Source organism: Panthera pardus, unplaced genomic scaffold (genome assembly GCF_024362965.1).
Source record: "Panthera pardus isolate Hobbes unplaced genomic scaffold, ASM2436296v1 HiC_scaffold_8, whole genome shotgun sequence".
Lineage (NCBI taxonomy): Eukaryota > Metazoa > Chordata > Mammalia > Carnivora > Felidae > Panthera > Panthera pardus.
The window spans coordinates 7,499,486-7,517,472 of record NW_026527013.1 but is presented as its reverse complement, the minus strand read 5'-3'; the positions used below and the strand labels follow the sequence as shown (position 1 = coordinate 7,517,472).

General features: G+C 39.8%; 1 protein-coding gene across 9 annotated transcripts in view; it reads left to right on the top strand.

The window, feature by feature from the left end:
- The window catches only part of LOC109254155 (zinc finger protein 846-like), a 110,570-nt gene that overhangs the window by 67,128 nt on the left and 25,455 nt on the right, over nt 1–17,987 (top strand). For 2 of the 9 annotated variants that reach the window (XM_053898192.1, XM_019427832.2), the window contains one exon: nt 1,649–1,741. The exons of the other annotated variants lie outside the window; for them this stretch is intronic. In XM_053898192.1, coding sequence (XP_053754167.1) covers nt 1,649–1,741 — 93 coding nt within the window. The remainder of the gene's footprint in view (nt 1–1,648; nt 1,742–17,987) is intronic. 9 annotated transcript variants of the gene reach the window in all.

The following is a 17,987-nucleotide window of genomic DNA, read 5'->3' as shown; positions in this document are numbered from 1 at the left end:
TTCATATGCAGACCAACCGCTCCAGAGCCCATACTCCAATCACCTCCTTTATCTTAACTGCCACACTCTGATCCAATATTCCTCCTGCCCTAAATCAACCTAGGGCTAGGTAGCAGGCAACTCCTATGATCCAGAGCCCCCTGGAATTACTCAAATGACACAATGTTTAGCTTTACCTTGGTCTGTCTTGCCTTTCCTGCAGGAACCCCCAACACAGCTCTGACCTATGCTTTCCCTTCACTCCTGTTTCTGCCTCCTGACCTGGTGCTTCCCTATGTGATCCTGCGTTAGCTGGTGTGCCCCCTTCTCTTGGGACTGTGCATGATAAACTTTCAGTGGCATTAACCTGTGTTACCATCCAGTCACCTTTATAATTTAAGACCCCAGCACAAATCATTTGGCACAAGGTGACTCAGTGTTTTAGTGGGGTGCATGCCTCTAGGCTGCTCTTGGCTCACTGACTACACTAAACAGCAAGTTCTGCCTGAGAATAGTACTGGCTACTGGTGAACTTGCACTTTGGCCTTTACTGCCTTGTGCTGTGTCTGCATGTCCTTTCATGGTTTTCCAACCTAAATTGTGGTAAGAGATTGATCCCAGATTCTTGCTTTGTATAGTTACTATGATTGGGTGTATGAGAGACCCCCAGTCAACATTTTATTAATGACAAAGATGTCCTACTGGATGGGAAATCACAGAAGCATCTAGGGACAATTGGCATATATTAAAAGAGGCACAGTGAAGGCCTCCTGGAGAGTGGGAAGCACAGAGTGGTTATCCTCAGGCTACTGTGACGGTGCTGAGACTGGTCCACTAGCCTGAAATCAATGCCATTAGAGCACCACCAAGGAGGCCTTAGGAGCCAGGCATTGAACCCCAGGTGGTGGCCCTTTGTGAGAAATCTACTTTGATGGACAAGTAGGTCTGATGTGAATATGTGTTCCACTGACAGGCCATTAAAAGCTGTTGACTGTCCTTGGGAATTGTGACCCTTGGGAAACACTCATCCACTTGACTTGCTGGGGTGCCTGGGTGGCTCAGTTGGTTAAGTGTCTGACTTCGGCTCAGGTCATGATCTCACTGTTCCTGAGTTTAAGACCTGCGTCGGGCTCTGTGCAGACAGCTTGGAGCCTGGAGCCTGTTTCAGATTGTGTGTCTTCCTCTCTGTCTCTTCCCCTCCTCTGCTCGTGCTCTGTCTCTCTCTCAAAAATAAATAAACATTAAAAAAAATTTTTTTTTACTTGAAATTTGGCCAGACCTATCTTATTCATCAGTAGTTAGGTGGAGGGGGCCCACCCTATGGATAACCCTGGCTTTCAAAAATGTATATGCTGCTTTAAAGGCAAATCCCTTTGATGATGTTTTCTTTGCTTCTATCACAACTTTTTCTTAGTGGGAAAAATAAAAGATCCCATCCATGGAGACTGGTGACGCAATGTGTAATGAAAAAGGGGGGGGAGGCATTTTGTTTTTGCTTCCCTAAGACCTTTGAGGAGGTTTCTCAGCTCATATGAGGATGTCAATCTCCTGGTCAGCGTATGTGGGCACTCCCGAGTGCTGCTGCTGACCAGCATGCTAAAAAGCATTCTCCCGCAAACCAAATTATCACAAAATCTGGATTCTGCCATTATTTTTCTCTTGGATTTAGATCTCAGGCCCTCTGAAGTTGATAGGGATAGCCTAGAAAGAGAGGCTGATGGTCACAACGGGGCCACTCAGGACCACCACAGGAGCTTATCAGGTAAATACCTTTTTGTGGTTTTTAAGTTCTTTTTTTAATGTTTATTTATTTATTTATTTTGAGGGAGAGAGAGAGAGGGAGGGGCAAAGGGAGAGGGAGAGAGATAATCCAAAGCAGGGCTCGATCCTATGAACTGTGACGGACACTTAACTGACTGAGCCACACAGGTGCCCCATTTTTTCTTTTTTTTTTTTTTAAGGGAAACAATCATTGTCAGGAGACTAAATGGGGAAAAAAAAGTAAAGATTGCAGCTTTTTGGGGAAGCACTCTCTGCCCCCCAAAAAGAGATCTTTAAATTTTATGTACAGAGCAGGTTCCAGGTATAGAAACCATAGTGCTCTTAGATTACTTATTGATTTTAAAAACAACAAATCCCTAGGTTCGGGGGAGAAAATAAAAGGTAAATAAATAAAAAATGTTTATACATAATATTGTAATATAGAATTGAAATAAATTCTATAATCATTAAAACAAAGTCCCATTATTAGGTCCAATTAGAATTCCAAAATGTGTATATTAAAATTTCATATACTGGGGCGCCTGGGTGGCTCAGTTGGTTGGGTGACTGACTTCGGCTCAGGCCATGATCTTACAGTTTGTGGGTTCGAGCCCCGCGTCGGACTCTGTGCTGACAGCTCAGAGCCTGGAGCCTGTTTCGATTCTGTGTCTCCTCCTCTCTCTGCTCCTCCCCTGCTTACGCTCTGTGTCTCTCTGTCTCTCAGTAATAAATGTTAAAAAAAAATTTAAAAAAAATTTTCATATACTAAGAATTTATATAACTTGGTTATATATGTAATAATCAAATGTATGATCACTATGTGATAGAATTTATATACTCAAAAATATGTAAGAAAAAGATAAAAGGGACACTGATTGGCTTTTGTGCCTCTTCAATGTAATTTCTAAATTAACATTTGCTAAAATGCACTAATTGAAAAAGCTTCATAGACTTAATCAGTACTGTGGCTCAAACATAGTTATACCTGGGGATCACACCAAATGTAAACATTGTATCCATTATAATCTTTAAAAAGTAATTAAAAATAGAGGATTAATAGGTATGCCTCACTTGAACTGTAGTCTTGCCTGAATTTCCCTAATACCTACCTATTGCCCTAAAATGTATCATCTTGGATATATCTATGACAACAATAAATAATAAATGTAAATTAAGGTAACTCTTTGGCACTTACAAGTTTTGTTGATGAGATAGGACCCTGTGAATTCTTTGTTAAATTAATATGGCCCAACGTAAGTTACAACAAGGCCACCAAGGATTAAAACTCATATAAACCCCATTACTAAAGAGGTGTTTATCTCCACTGCTTCAAAATTAAATAACCCAGTTTTGCCTTTTCTTAAAACTGAAAATAAGTGCATAAGTAGGTAAATCCATCCACCCATCCATCCATCTATCCCTTGGCTACCTGGGTAGTAAACAGTAATGAGAGTTCATGGACTATATGAATTCCACTGCTAACCATCATATGTGATGGGGCACAGTAGAATGTTACTGATTTCTATCTCTTAACCAGGATGTTGCTAATAAAAAATAGGACTCCACGGGGCTCCTGGAATGTTCAGTCTGTTAAGCATCCAACTCTTGGTTTCAGCTCAGGTCATGATCTCACAGTTTGTGAGTTCAAGCCCCACCTCGGGCTCTGTGCTGACAGTGTAGAGCCTGGTCGGGATTCTCTCTCCCTCTCTCTCTGCCCCTCCCCTGCTCTCTTCTCTTTCTCTCAAAATAAATAAATAAACTTAAGGATCCTGAGAAACATTGCACCCGGCCAAATCCCAGGCAGTCATCTTGGCTCTGGATATCCTGGTGAATAAATGGCCCTAGCTTCATGTTTATTGAACTGTTGAGCCATTGCCTAAAAATTGACCTCTTCAGGGCCAAGAACTCTGGGAATCTCTTGCCTCACAGATACCTAAATTACATATCTCTGCATGTATTGGAGGCCACAATACACAGTCTTGTCAGGTCACTCCGCATTTCCTTTGACATTATTGACATTACTAATAGTAACCAAGGCACACATTTCATTTCTCAAAATACACAGTTTGATGGGGCACCTGGGCGGCTCAGTCAGCTAACAGTCCGACTCTAGCTCAAGGCATGACCTCACAGTTCATGGGTTTGAGCCCCACATCAGGCTCTCACACAGAGCCTGCTTCACATCCTCTGTCTCCCTCTCTCTCTGCCCCTCCCCAGCTTGCGCTCTCTCTCACTCCCAAAAATAAATAAGTAAACATTAAAGAAAATACACAATTCAAGGCTCTTCGAAAGGACATTGGTTAAAACTTTTATGTCCCTGATGGCTCACAGATAGCCAGTTTAATTGGAAGATAGAATGATCTAGTCCTTGCATTGTACAGTTCCTTTGTATTATCAGGAAGTTGTGGGAGATCATTTATATTTGTGTGTCAGGTTTTGGGGTTTTGTTTGGTTGTTTTTTGGTTCTCCAAGAATACTTGGTCACTTTTTAAAAATGTTTTTTAACATTTATTTTTGAGAGACCGTGAGTAGGGGAGGGGCAGAGAGAGGGGGAGACACAGCACCCAAAGCAGGCTCCAGGCTGTGAGCTGTCAGCACAGAGCCAGACGTGGGGCTCAAACCCAGGAACTGTGAGATCATGACCTGAGCCGAAGTCGGGTGCTTAACCGACTGACCCCCCAGGCGCCCCTACTTGGTCACTTTTGATTAGACATTTGCTGAATCTAAATCATTTTTAGAATTGTAATATTGTTTTAATTAATTAAAAAAATTATTTTAGAGAGGGGGGGAAAGAATGCAAGGAGGGGAGAGGGGCAGAGGGAGAGAGAGAATCTTAAGCAGGCTCCATGCACAATGCAGAGCCTGACTTGGGGCTTGATCCCACAACCCTGGGATCATGACCTAAGCCAAACTCAAGAGTTAGTTGCTCAACTGAGCTACCCAGGTGCCCAAGAATTGCAGTATTTTTTGTATTGGGCTTTCCAATCCAAGACCAAGATGATTCTCCCCATTTAAGTTTTCTTCAAAGGGGTTCAATATTTTGTAATTTTCTCCCCACAAAAGCTGTGCATGGTTTTAGATCTAGTGTTAAGCATTTAAAAAATTTTCTTAGTATAATTTTATCACACATGTATTTCATACATTTTAATTTAGATTTTCTGATTGTCAGTATACAAAATGCAGGTGGTCTTTATATATTGAAATATATCTAGCAGCCTTGCTAAATTTTCTTTAAAATTCTTATTTTTATGTATTCTTTTGGGTTTCCCACATAGGCAAGTGCATCATTTTAAATAACGACAGTTTTAATTTTCCACTTCAATCCTTAGATCATTTGTATTTTTTTCTTGTTTTACTGACTAAATAAAATCTCCAGAAAAATGGAGACTTTTTAATGACTGGAAGTCATTAAATCGGCATACCTCTTGTTAATATCAATGGGATATATATTCCATCTTTACCATTTGCTTTAATGTTGTTATAAATTTTATCTTTCATAGTTTAGGGAGGCTTTCTCATGAATGATCACTGAGTTAATTATGTGCATTCCTCTGATTCCTCTGAAATGATGAAATTTGTTCCCTGATCTAATTCAAGTCCTTAGAACTGTACCTCCCTATGATAGATACCCAGTATTTGAATGAATAAATGCATAAAAGGACTCTTTAAAAAACAAATGTGGTGAATTGGTTGAATTTCCAATGTTAGAGCAACCTTGTAATTCTAGGGAAACACAACTTGGACATAAAGAATTACAATATTTTAGGGGCGCCTGGGTGGCTCAGTTGGTTAAGCGTCCGACTTCAGCTCAGGTCACGATCTTGCGGTCCGTGAATTCGAGCCCCACGTCAGGCTCTGGGCTGATGGCCCAGAGCCTGGAGCCTGCTTCCGATTCTGTGTCTCCCTCTCTCTCTGCCCCTCCCCCGTTCATGCTCTGTCTCTCTCTCTCTGTCTCAAAAATAAATAAACGTTAAAAAAAAAATTTAAAAAAAAAGAATTACAATATTTTAAGTTTATTTATTTTGAGAGAGAAAGTGCACACACACACACACACACACACACACACACACACATACATATGCATGAATGGGGGAAGGGCAGAGAGAGGGAGGGAGAGAGAGAATCCCAACCAGGTTCTGAGCCACCAGCTCAGACCCCAGTTTAGGGCTTGAACTCATGAACTGTGAGGTCATGACCTGAGGTGAAACCAAGAACTGGTCGCTCAACCAACTGAGCCACCCAGGCACCCCTAAAGAATTATATTTTTAAATTTTCTTTAAAAAATTTTTTTAATGTTTATTTTTGAGAGCGAGAGAGTATGAGAGAGTGGGGGAGGGGCAGAGAGAGAGGGAGACATAGAATCTGAGGCAGGGTCCAGGCTCCAAGCTTGGAGGGGAGGTGTCAGCACAGAGGCTGACACGGGGCTTGAACCCACGAACTGTGAGATCATGACCTGAGCCAAAGTTGAACGTTTAATGACTGAGCCACCCAGGTGTCCCATATTTTTAAATTTTTGGAATGTACTCTATGTACTGGTATTTTAGAGATTTTTATGTTTGATTAACATTAGCATGTAATATTCTTTTCTTACTTCATCTGTTTTTTACGTGAACATAGGAGTATTCCCCTACCCTTAAAAAATTTTTTTTAACGTTTATTTATTTTTGAGACAGAGAGAGACAGAGCATGAACGGGGGAGGGTAAGAGAGAAGGAGACACAGAATCTGAAACAGGCTCCAGGCTCCAAGCTGTCAGCACAGAGCCCGACGTGGGGCTCGAACTCACGGATTGTGAGATCATGACCTGAGCCAAAGTCGGCCGCTTAACCAACTGAGCCACCCAGGCGCCCCACCCCTTTTTAAAATTTGTATTAATTTAAGTAATCTCTATGCCCAACATGGAGCTCAAACTCACCACCAGAGATCAAGTGTCACATGATCTTCTGACAGCTAGCCAGGTGGCTTCCCCCTTTTTATAAACTTTAAAAGCATTTCCATATGATCAGAATGGTTTCTTTCATATAAGAGAAAATTCACTGGCTACATTATCTGCATCTGGAGTAGCTGTCGCCAGTTATTGCGGTTTGTTTTCTTTTCTTGGAATGATTTTGGAGCAAGCATCAGATGGTGTTATGTTTTTGAGGACTGCTGTGGTTTCCAGTTTCATCTTAAGTCAGGGTGCGCGAGTTGTGTTTTTACAGGAAGTTTCCTATTTCAAAGTTAGACTCAAAATTCAGAATATTTTCTTATAATGTAGTATTTGTGGATTTTGTAAATATTGACTATCTGTTTCCACATTCTGTCTAGTTTATCCATTAGAGACCATAGCATCTTAGTAACAGTCGTTTTAAATTCCCGGGTTGACCATTCCAACATGCCTGCCATCTCTGAATCTAGTTCTGATGTTTGTACCATCTCTTCAAAATGCATTTTTCCCCTTTTAGTGTGTTTTACATTTTTTTCATAGTTGATTATAAACAACTAGGTAAACAAAACTGCCATAAGTAAGACTTTAGCTGATAGTAGTAAGGTTTGGTGGAAAGGGAAGCACTGTATAGACCTATGAGTAGATCTCATTCTCTGGTGACGTTTTGCCTCTGAATTGTGAATTTCACACGTGGTCCTGTTTTTCTCCCTCTTTGGTGCGATGGGATTGCTGGAGTTGGCTGGAGGTGTTTTCCATCTCCCACGTGGAGGTTATCCGGGGGTGGAGTTGTGTCTATCCCTTCCTGCAGGTGAGTTAGGCTCCCATAAATCCCCAGCAGGTCAGACTCCAGTTAAATAGTTTCTCGTGAGGGCCGACCTCGTTAAGAACATTAGGATGCTCTGGCGTTTAACATGATTCCTTTTACCTTCACCCTTCCAGAAGTTTGAGGGAATTTTTCTCCAACATTTGTGGTGAGAAGCTGCTTGAGCTCCTACAGGTAAAATCCACAAATGGGGGGGGGGGGGGCGGGATGTGCTGTCAATAACTGGAATTTTTACCTGTCAGATTTGCCCTTGCTGGCCTCCATCAATTTGTCTGTTACAGTTCAGTGTTCTCTGTTTTGGTACTTGTTGCCACAGAGGTTTGTGGTCATTGGTTTCTATCTAGAATGCTGTGATTCAGTTGCTTGTAATTCTCCAATTTGGGAGGCACTGTTTGCCCTGAAACCCCCATTTCTCTTCTGGGTGTAGAAGAATTTTTGAGGGGCACCTGGGTGGTCCTGTTGGTTAAGCGTCCAAAATTGGAGAGACCTTGTTAAAGTCTCATGAGCCATGAGGTTGTGACCTGAGCTGAAGTCAGATGCTTAACCCACTGAGCCACTCGGGTGCCCCTTTTATCCCCCTTTTCTTGCAGGGCAAAGCACAGACCAAGGAGCAAGCCCAGAGTGATTCACAAATTCAAGCACTTACAATTAAAAAAACCCTTACTGTCACGTACTTATGCTACACTCTTGTCATACACAAGCCCAAGCTCTGTTGCTCATATAATTGATTGGTTTGGGATTATATTCTGGACATTTTTAATACTTTGACACTCTGGGCCTTTAAATCCTGTGGAGAATGCGGTCTCTTTCTTTTACTGGGCAATTGACCAGGTAGAATCAGCTCAAGAGTTTCAGTCTGCATTCTGCGGGTTGTGGTTTCAATGTGAATTTTCACAACCTATGCAGCTTCTTTATGTCTCTACCTAGAAGCCGTTCTACCTAGAGGGTCATCTAGCTTATGGTCCAGTTCTCAAGGTCTTGGTCCAGTTCTCAAGGTCTTTGGTGTGTCTCACGGCTGCCACGAGATCTCTTGAAGGCTGCGGTATAAAAAAATGCAGAAAACAAAAAACTGGTATTTCTCTCTCTCACTTAAGACTGAGAGCCTGACTACCTACTGCTCGTGCCAAGATCTGAGGGCATCTTTGGGAACAAGGTCTGTTGTTGCTGATACCTACTTTTGGATCTTCAACTGCATTGAGTCCAGGCCAGGTTATACCGGAGGGGGAAAAACCGGTAAATTTGCTGACTGTTTGGTGGTACTTTGAAATCTGAGGTTTTTCATCAGTCTACCTGCAATTATTTATTTATTTTTGGATTCCTCAAGTAGCTGTTCCAGGCATGTGTCCAAGCTTTTTATACCTTCCTTCACTCAGTGGGACAGATGAGCCAAATTGTGTTTATTTCATCTTTTCCAAAACTAGAACTAATTTTTCCTGGTTTTGATTTTTCTCTCTCTCTTGATATATTTTTTAAATTTTTAAATGTTTATTCATTTTTTGAGAGAGAGAACAAGCAGGGGAGGGACAGAGAGAGAGGGAGACACAGAATCCGAAGCAGGCTCCAAGCTCCAAGCCCGAGGTGGGACTTGAACTTATGAACTGTGAGATCATGACCTGAGCCAAAGTCAGATGCTTAACTGACTGAGCCACCCAGGTGCCCCTTAACCTTTTTTTTTTTTAGTGATTATATTTGAGAGAGACAGAGACAGCATGAGTAGGGGAGGGGCAGAGAGAGAGGGGGAGACACAGCATTAGAAGCAGGCTCCAGGCTCCAAGCTGTCAGCATAGAGCCCGACATGGGCTTGGAACCCATGAACTGCAAGATCATGACCTGAGCTGAAGTTGGATGCTTAACCGACTGAGCCGCCCAGGTGCCCCTAAACTCAAGTCTTTAATCCATTAAAAAAAATTTTTTTTTAACATTTTTTAAAACATTTTTAACATGAATTTTTTTTATTCATTCTTGAGAGACAGAGCATGAGTGGGGGAGGGGCAGAGAGAGAGAGAGAGAGAGAGAGAGAGAGAAGGAGACCCAGAATCAGAAGCAGGCTCCAGGCTGTCAGAACACAGCTTGACACAAGGCTTGAACCATGACCGTGAGATCATGACCTGAACCAAAGTCGGACGCTTAACCGACTGAGCCATCCAGGCGCCCCAAGACTTTAATCCATTTTGAGTTAATTTTTGTATATGGTGTAAGATAGTGGTCCGTTTTCACTTCTTTTTTTTTTTTTCTCCGTTTGCACTTCTTCACCCATGCCTGTCCAGTTTTCCCAACACCATCTATAGAAGAGACTGTTCTTTCCCTGTTGTATGTTCTTAATTCCATTGTCATAAATTAATTCACCAAAAATACATGAGTTTATTTCTGGGCTCTCTATTATGTGCCACTGATGCATGTGTCTATACCATACGTATTTGTTTTTGTTTTTGTTTTAAGGTTTATTTATTTCTGAGACAGAGCATGAGTGGGGGAGGGGCAGAGAGAGAGGAAGACACAGAATCTGAAACAGGCTCCAGGCTCTGAGCTGTCAGCACAGAGCCCGATGTGGGGCTTGAACTCACAGACTGTGAGATCATGACCTGAGCTGAAGTCGGTCACTCAACCAACTGAGCCACCCAGGCGCCCCTACCATACGTTTTTGTTTTTTTTTTTTTTTTTTTTTTTGATTACTCTAGCTCTGTATAATTTTGATAACAGTTTGAAATCAGAAAGTGTGATACCTCCAGCTTTGTTCTTTTGCCTCATGACTGCTTTGGTTATTCAAGGTCTTCTGTGGTTCCATTCAAATTTTAGGAATGTTTATTCTATTTCTGTGAGAAATGCCATTGGAATTTTGATAGGGATTGCATTGAATCTGTAGATTGCTTTGGATAGTATGGATATTTTCCAATCCGTGAGCATGTAATATCTTTCCATTTCTTTGTCTTCAGTGCCTTTCATCACTGTCTTATAGTTTTCACCATACAGGTCTTTCACCTCCCTCATTAAATTTATTCCTAGGTATTTTATTCTTTTTCAAAAAATATTTTATTTTTGGGGCACCTAGGTGGCTCAGTCGGTTGAGCATCCGACTTTGGCTCAGGTCATGATCTCGCAGTCTGTGAGTTCGAGCCCCACATCAGGCTCTGTGCTGACAGCTCGGAGCCTGGAGACTGCTTCAGATTCGGTGTCTCCCTCTCTCTCTGCCCCTCCCCTGTTCATGCTCTGTCTCTCTCTGTCTCAAAAATAAATTTAAAAACATTAAAAAAAATTTAAAAAAATATTTTATTTTTAAGTAATCTCTACACCCAGTGTGGGGCTCAAACTCACAACACCAAGATCAAGAGTTGCATGATCTGACTGAGCCAGCCAGGCGCCCCTAGGTAATTTATTCTTTTTGATGCAATTGTGCATGTGACTGTTTTCTTAATTTCTCTAACAATTCATTATTAGTGTATAGAACACAATAGATTTTTGTATATGGATTTTGCATCCTGCAACTTTACTTAATTCATTTATTAGTTCTAATAGTTTTTTGGTGGAGTCTGTAGGGTTTTCTATACATCCTATAATGTCATCTGTAAATAGTGACATTTTTTACTTCTTCTGTTCCAATTTTGATGCATTATTTTTTCTTGCTCTGGCTAGACTTCCAATACTATGTTGAATAAAAGTGATGAGAGTGGGAGTTGCTGCTTTTTTCCTGATCTTACAGGAAAAACTTTCAGCTTTTCCCCAGAGTATGATGGTATTTATGGGCTTGTCATAAATTGCCTTTATTATGTTGAGGTACATTCCCTGTATACCCACTTTGTTGACAGTTATTATCATGAATCAGTGTTGGGTTTTATTAAATGCTTTTTTTTTGCATCTATTAAAATGATCATATGGGTTTTTGTGATTTTTAAATTGATTTTCTTATTTTTTTAATGTTTATTTATTTTTTTATTATTTTTTTAACGTTTATTTATTTTTGAGACAGAGAGAGACAGAGCATGAACAGGGGAGGGGCAGAGAGAGAGAGGGAGACACAGAACCTGAAACGGGCTCCAGGCTCTGAGCTGTCAGCACAGAGCCCAACGCAGGGCTCGAACCCACGGACCGTGAGATCATGACCTGAGCTGAAGTCGGACACTTAACCGACTGAGCCACCCAGGCGCCCCTTTAATGTTTATTTTTGAGAGAGAGCATGAGTGGGCGAGGGGCAGAGAGAGAGAGGGAGAGGATCTGAAGCGGGCTCTGTGCTGACAGCAGAGAGCCTGATGTGGGGCTTGAACTCATGAACGGTGAGGTCATGACCTCAGCCAAAGTCACACTTTAGGTGTGTGACTTTTTTGTGATTTTTTAAAAGTTTTTAATTTCAGTTACTGTAGTGCTATATTATTTTCAGGTGCACAAGATAGTAATTCGTATGGTTTTTACCCTTCATTTTGCTAATGTGATGTATTATATTGATTTGCAATGTTGAACCATCCTTGCATCCCTAAGAATAAATTCCACTTCATTGTGTAGTAATTTGCCTATATTGTCAATTTGCTGAAATTTTATTGAAGGATTTTTCATCTATATTCATCAGGAATATAGGCTTGGAATTTTCTTTTCTTGTGGCACCCTTGTTTGGTTTTGGTATCAAGATAATGTCGGTCTTATAAAGTGAACTTAGAAGTGTTCCCTCCTCTTCTGTCTTGTGTAGGCTTAAGAAGAATTGGAATTCATTCTCCTTTAAGTGTTAGAATTCACTAGTGAAGCCAGCTGATCCTGGACTCTTGTTTGTCGGGATGTTTTTGATTCTTGATTCAACCTTGATCTGTTAGATTTTTAAATTCTTTATGACTGAGTCTTGGCAGGTTGTATATTTCTAGGAATTCAACCTTTTTTTTTTTTTCTAGGTTTTCTAATTTGTTGGCATATAATTGTTTATGGTAGTCTCTTAAGAATCTTTGTATTTCTGTAGTATATGTAGTATATTTTGTGGTATATTTTTGTTTCCTCGTCATTTCTTTTTTGGTTTTTTTTTTTAAGTTTATTTATTTTGAGAGAGGAGAGAGAGAGAGAGAGAGAGAGAGAGAGAGAGAGAGAGAGAGAGAGAGAGAATCCCAGGTGCTGCCCTATCAGCATGAGCAGGATGCAGGGTTTGATCTCATGAACCTGTGAGATCATGACCTGAGCCAAAATCAAGAGACACTTAACCAACTGAGCCACCCAGGTGCCCCTCCTCTTCATTTCTCATTTGAGTCTTTTCTTTTTCTTGATGGGTCTAGCTGAAGGTTTGTCAATTTTGTTTATCTTTCAAAAGAGAGAGCTCTAGGTCTCACTGATCATTTGTAATGTCTTTTTAGTCATTATTTCATGTCTTTCTGCTCTGCTCTGTTATTTCCTTCCTTATATCACTCAGCCTTCATTTTTTTCTTTTTTATTGAGTATAACTATCATACAACATTATACCAGTTTCAAGCATACAACATATTGATTTGACAATTCTGTATATTACTTGATGTGCACAATAATTGCAGCTACCATGAGTCATCATACAGTGTTGTTACAAATTCTTGACTGTAACCCTAACCCTAACCCTCTGTGACTTATTTATTTTATAAGTGGAAGGTTGTATCTCTTAATCTCTTTTATCTGCTTCACCCATCTCCCTTCAAACTCCCCTTTGGCAAACACCTGTTCTCTGTATTTTAGTTTGTTTCTTGTTTTGTTTTTGTTTTTGTATTCCACGTGTAAGTTAGGTCATATGGTATTTCTCTTTATCTGACTTATTTCACTTAGCATAATGCCTTTAGGTCCATCCATGTTATCACAAATGGCATGATCTCATTTTTTTTTTTTTTTTTTACTGACTTACATTCCATTGTGTGTGTATACAGTTTGTTTTCTGTATTTATGATTCTGATTTTGCTTTTTCATTTTTTAAAAGATTCTATTTATGAGAGAATCATATGATAATTGTCTTTATGAGTTATTTTACTTAGCATAATATGATCTGCGTCCATCTATGTTGTCTGAAATGGCACAATCCCATCCTTTTTTATGGCTGCATAATATTCCATTGTGTATGTATACCTGATTTTTTTATCCATTGGTCTATAGATGGGACACTTAGGTTGCTTCCATGTCTTGGCTATTGTAAATAATGCTGCAATAAACATAGGGGTGCATATATCTTTTCAAATTAGTGGTTTAGTTTTCCCTGTGTGGGGAATTCTACCCACTAGTAGAATTATTGGATCATATGGTATTTCTGTTTTTAATTTTTTGAGGAACCTCCATACTGTTTTCCACAATGGCTGTACCAACTTACATTCCTACCAACTATGCACAAGGGTTCATTTTTCTCTACATTCTCACTAACACTTGTTGTTTCTTGCATTAAAAAAATTTTTTTTGATGTTTATTTTTTGAGAGAGAGAGAGAGAGAGAGCGAGCGAGCGAGCAAGGGAGGGGCAGAGAGAGAGGGAGACACAGAATCTGAAGCAGGATTCAGGCTCTGAGCTGTCAGCACAGAGCCGCATGTGGTGCTCGAACTCATGTACCATGAGATCATGACCTGAGCTGAAGTTGGCCGCTTAACTGACTGAGCCACCCAGGTGCCCGTTTCTTGCATTTTTTATTTTAGCCATTCTAACAGGTGTGAGGTGATATTTCATTGTGACTTTGATTTGCATTTCTTTTTTTTTTTAATGTTTATTTTTGAGAGAGAGAGAGAGCAAGTGCAAAAGCAGGGGAGGGGCAGAGAGAGAGAGAGGGAGAGAGAGAGAGGGAGACACAGAATCTGAAGCAAACTCCAGGCTCTGAGCTGTCAGCACAAAGCCTGAAGTGGGGCTCAAACTCACAAACTCTGAGGTCATGACCAAAATCAGATGCTTAACCAAGTGAGACACCCAGGCATTCTTGATTCACATTTCTTTGATGATTAGTGATATTGAACATCTTTTCATGTGTCTGGGCCATCTATATATCTTCTTTGGAAACATGTCTATGTCCACTTTTTAAACTTTTTTTTTTTTTTGAGTGAGAGAGAGAGCATGCGTTGGGTTCCATGCTCAGTGCAGAGCCTGACGTGGGTGCAATCCCACGACCCTAGGATCATGACGTGAACCAAAATCAAGAGTCTGATGCTCAACCAGCTGAGCCATCCAGGCACCTCTACTCATTTTTTAATCAGATTGTTCAGAGTTTTTTGGTGTTGAGTTGTATAAGCTCTTTTTATATTTTTATATTTTTCAATGTTACCTCCTTATCAGATATATCATTTGCAAATATCTTCTCCCATTCCCTAGGTTGCCTTTTGTTTATCATTCCTTTTGCTGTGCAAAACCTTTTTATTTTATTGTAGTCCCACTAGTTTATTTTTGCTTTTGCTTTTGCTTTCTTTACCCTAAGAGACCTATCCACATGACTCTTGATTTTGGCTCAGGTCATGATCTCATGGTTCATGAGATCGAGCCCCACTAACAGCTTGGGCTTGGGGTTCTCTCTCTCCTTCTCTCTCTGCCCCTACCCCGTTTGCACACACTCTCTCTCAAACATTAAAAAAAAGCCTCCAGTCTTTAAGCTCCACTAGTTGCAGAAACTCACAAAAATCAGCCCCTCTCATTTTCCTAGCCAATGGCTCTGGGGAAATGTTCTCCCTTGCTTTCCCTTATGTGCTCCTCCTCTCTTGCCCTCTCCCCCTTCTGTGTGATCACAGCATCTGTGATCCATTTCCCCAAACCATGTCTCCCCCCTTCCTACCCTCTTCCATGCGGCTTCTTCTCTCCCTTCAGTTGTGGAGTTTATTCGTCAGACTTCAGGTTGATATGTGGGGTATTCAGAATGATTTGGTAGCTACGTAGTTGTGTTTGAAGGACAAAACGAGCTGAGTGTCCTCCTACTATGCTGCCATCTTCTACTAAGGTATACCATGTTGATTTTTTAAAATGCTTTCTTGGGGTGCCTGGGTGGTTCAGTTGGTTGGGCATCTGCTTCAGCTCAGGTTGAGATCTCACTGTTCATGGGTTCAATCCCCACATTGGGCTCCGTGCTGACAGCCCAGAGCCTGGAGCCTGCTTCAGATTCTGTGTCTCACTCTCTCTGACTCCCGCCCCTGCTGGCACTCTCTCTGTCTCTCAAAAATAAATAAACATAAAAAAATTTTTTAAATGCTTCCATTCATTCATTCATTCAAATAATAGGCACCTAACGCAGGTACAGTTCTACATACTTGAATGATTTCAGTGAACAAATATCTTAGAGGAATAAAGGGAATGCATTTAAGAAGTTCAGAAGGCATTCAGGAGAAAGCCTACCCAAACTATGAGAAGCAGGGTAATAGGGTTACTAAAAGCCTTTACAACAACCTACAAAATAAATGGTAAAGATGGAAAGCACATCCCATTAAGATGAAGAAAAACACAAATATGCTGTTTTTACTACTTTCTAGTCATCAATGTACTGGAAGTATTGTTCTATTGGTATCAGGAAAAATATATAAAGTAAGAATTAGTATGAAAAAAAACCCCTGTAATTAGTTATAGATAATATGATTGCCTATGTGTCAAACCAAAACAACACCTAAAAATTAGAATTTTAAAGTTTACTAAGGTAGCTGGATAAAATACAATACACAATCAGAAAAATTAAAAGGTATAACATTTGAAAGTAAGATAATTACACTACTCACAATATACAAGATATGGAAAAAACTCATGTCCATCTATAGATGAATACATAAGATGTGATATGTATGTGTTGTAGAATATTATTCAGCCATAAAAAGAAGGAAATCCTGTTATTTGTAACCACATGGATACACCTGAAGGACATTCTGCTAAGTGAAATAATCCTTACAAAAGGCTAGGTGGGGTGGGGGTGGGGAGGAAGTAACAGGAAATGTAGATCAAGGGCACAAAATCTCAGTTATGTAGGATGAATAGATTCTGGAGATCTAATGTATAGCAAGGTGAATATAAAAGTTTATTAAATGTTAAGAACAAATTGTAAGAAATTGGGCTAGCTTTATCTTTTTTTTCCTTTTGTTTCTTTAAAAAAAAAAAGAATTGTAAAATATTGAACTCCATTGAAGAAGACATAAATATATAGGAAGAAACACCATGGTTTTTGTAAAGTCCAATACCAGAAACTCAAATTCTCCTTGAATGATTTAGAGATTCAGAGATTCAGCTAACATCTCATCAAAAGTAGACTAAGCCCTAGATGAAATTAACAAACTGACATAAAAATATATATGGATCTCCCACAACTAATTATAAATGGGAAAATAAGACTTGTACAAGTAAAAACCAGACACCTACCGTATTTTACCAAAGTAATCAAAACTAACATTAACAATGTTGGAATAAATGACTTCATTGGCTTCTGTCTAGGTGCTATCTTTGATATATATGTCTCTTTTTTGATATTCAGCCAAAAATATAAAACATGAATTTTTTTTATATAAAACATGGAGCTTAAAAAAGAAACAAACAGCAGTTGAAAGCTATTCAACAAAGGAAACTGCTGTGTTCTTAAATATTGTCTATATCATAAAAGACAAAGTTAAGGAAAATATTTGAAGTTGGTTAAAGTACCATGGCCATTGAAATCAATACATCGCTTTGAACTGAAGGATAAATTTTACCATAAGAACATGAAACAGCTGATAAAAGCAATATGGACTATAAATCAGATAACACTCTTGTGCTTCAGAAACACCTACTGAAAATAATACGGGGTTAAAGAGGCATGGTGAATGCAACTTACCCTTGAACATTTCAGGAGGAAAATACACATGTATGAGAAGAAACAGGAGAGCGAGAATGAATGAGAAAGAAGTAGCAAAACTTTAAGAATTAGTGAATCTGAGTAGTTATATTGGAGTCCTTTGTACTAGTCTACCAACTTTTTCTCTAACTGTGCTGTAATTTCCAAATTCTAGCAAACAACCAAGGAAAGACAGCATTCCTTAAGAATAATGGCACTCTGGAAACCAATTTGACAATAAATTATATTTAATATTAAAAAAAGTAAAAACCAAAACTGCAAAAAAAAAAAAAAAAAAAAAAAAAAAGGAATAATGCCACAAAAAATAGCACTCTCCAGCATTAAGAGACACAGTTAAAGTTAGTATAATGAAGGCAAGAGGTAGTCATGCAGAGATGAGTCCCAACTGACCAAAGGAATAAAATACAATCTTCAGAACAGATCCAAATTTATATGGATTTTTCTCCTGATGGCTGATGTTCCACTCCAAATCAGTAGAGAAAAGCAAACTTTTTAAAAAATGTTTTTTTTTAAACTCACTATATTTATTATTTTTTAATAATTTAAGGGGAGGGGCGCCTGGGTGGCGCAGTTGGTTAAGCATCCGACTTCAGCCAGGTCACGATCTCGCGGTCCGTGAGTTCGAGCCCCGCGTCAGGCTCTGGGCTGATGGCTCGGAGCCTGGATCCTGTTTCCGATTCTGTGTCTCCCTCTCTCTCTGCCCCTCCCCCGTTCATGCTTTGTCTCTCTCTGTCCCAAAAATAAATAA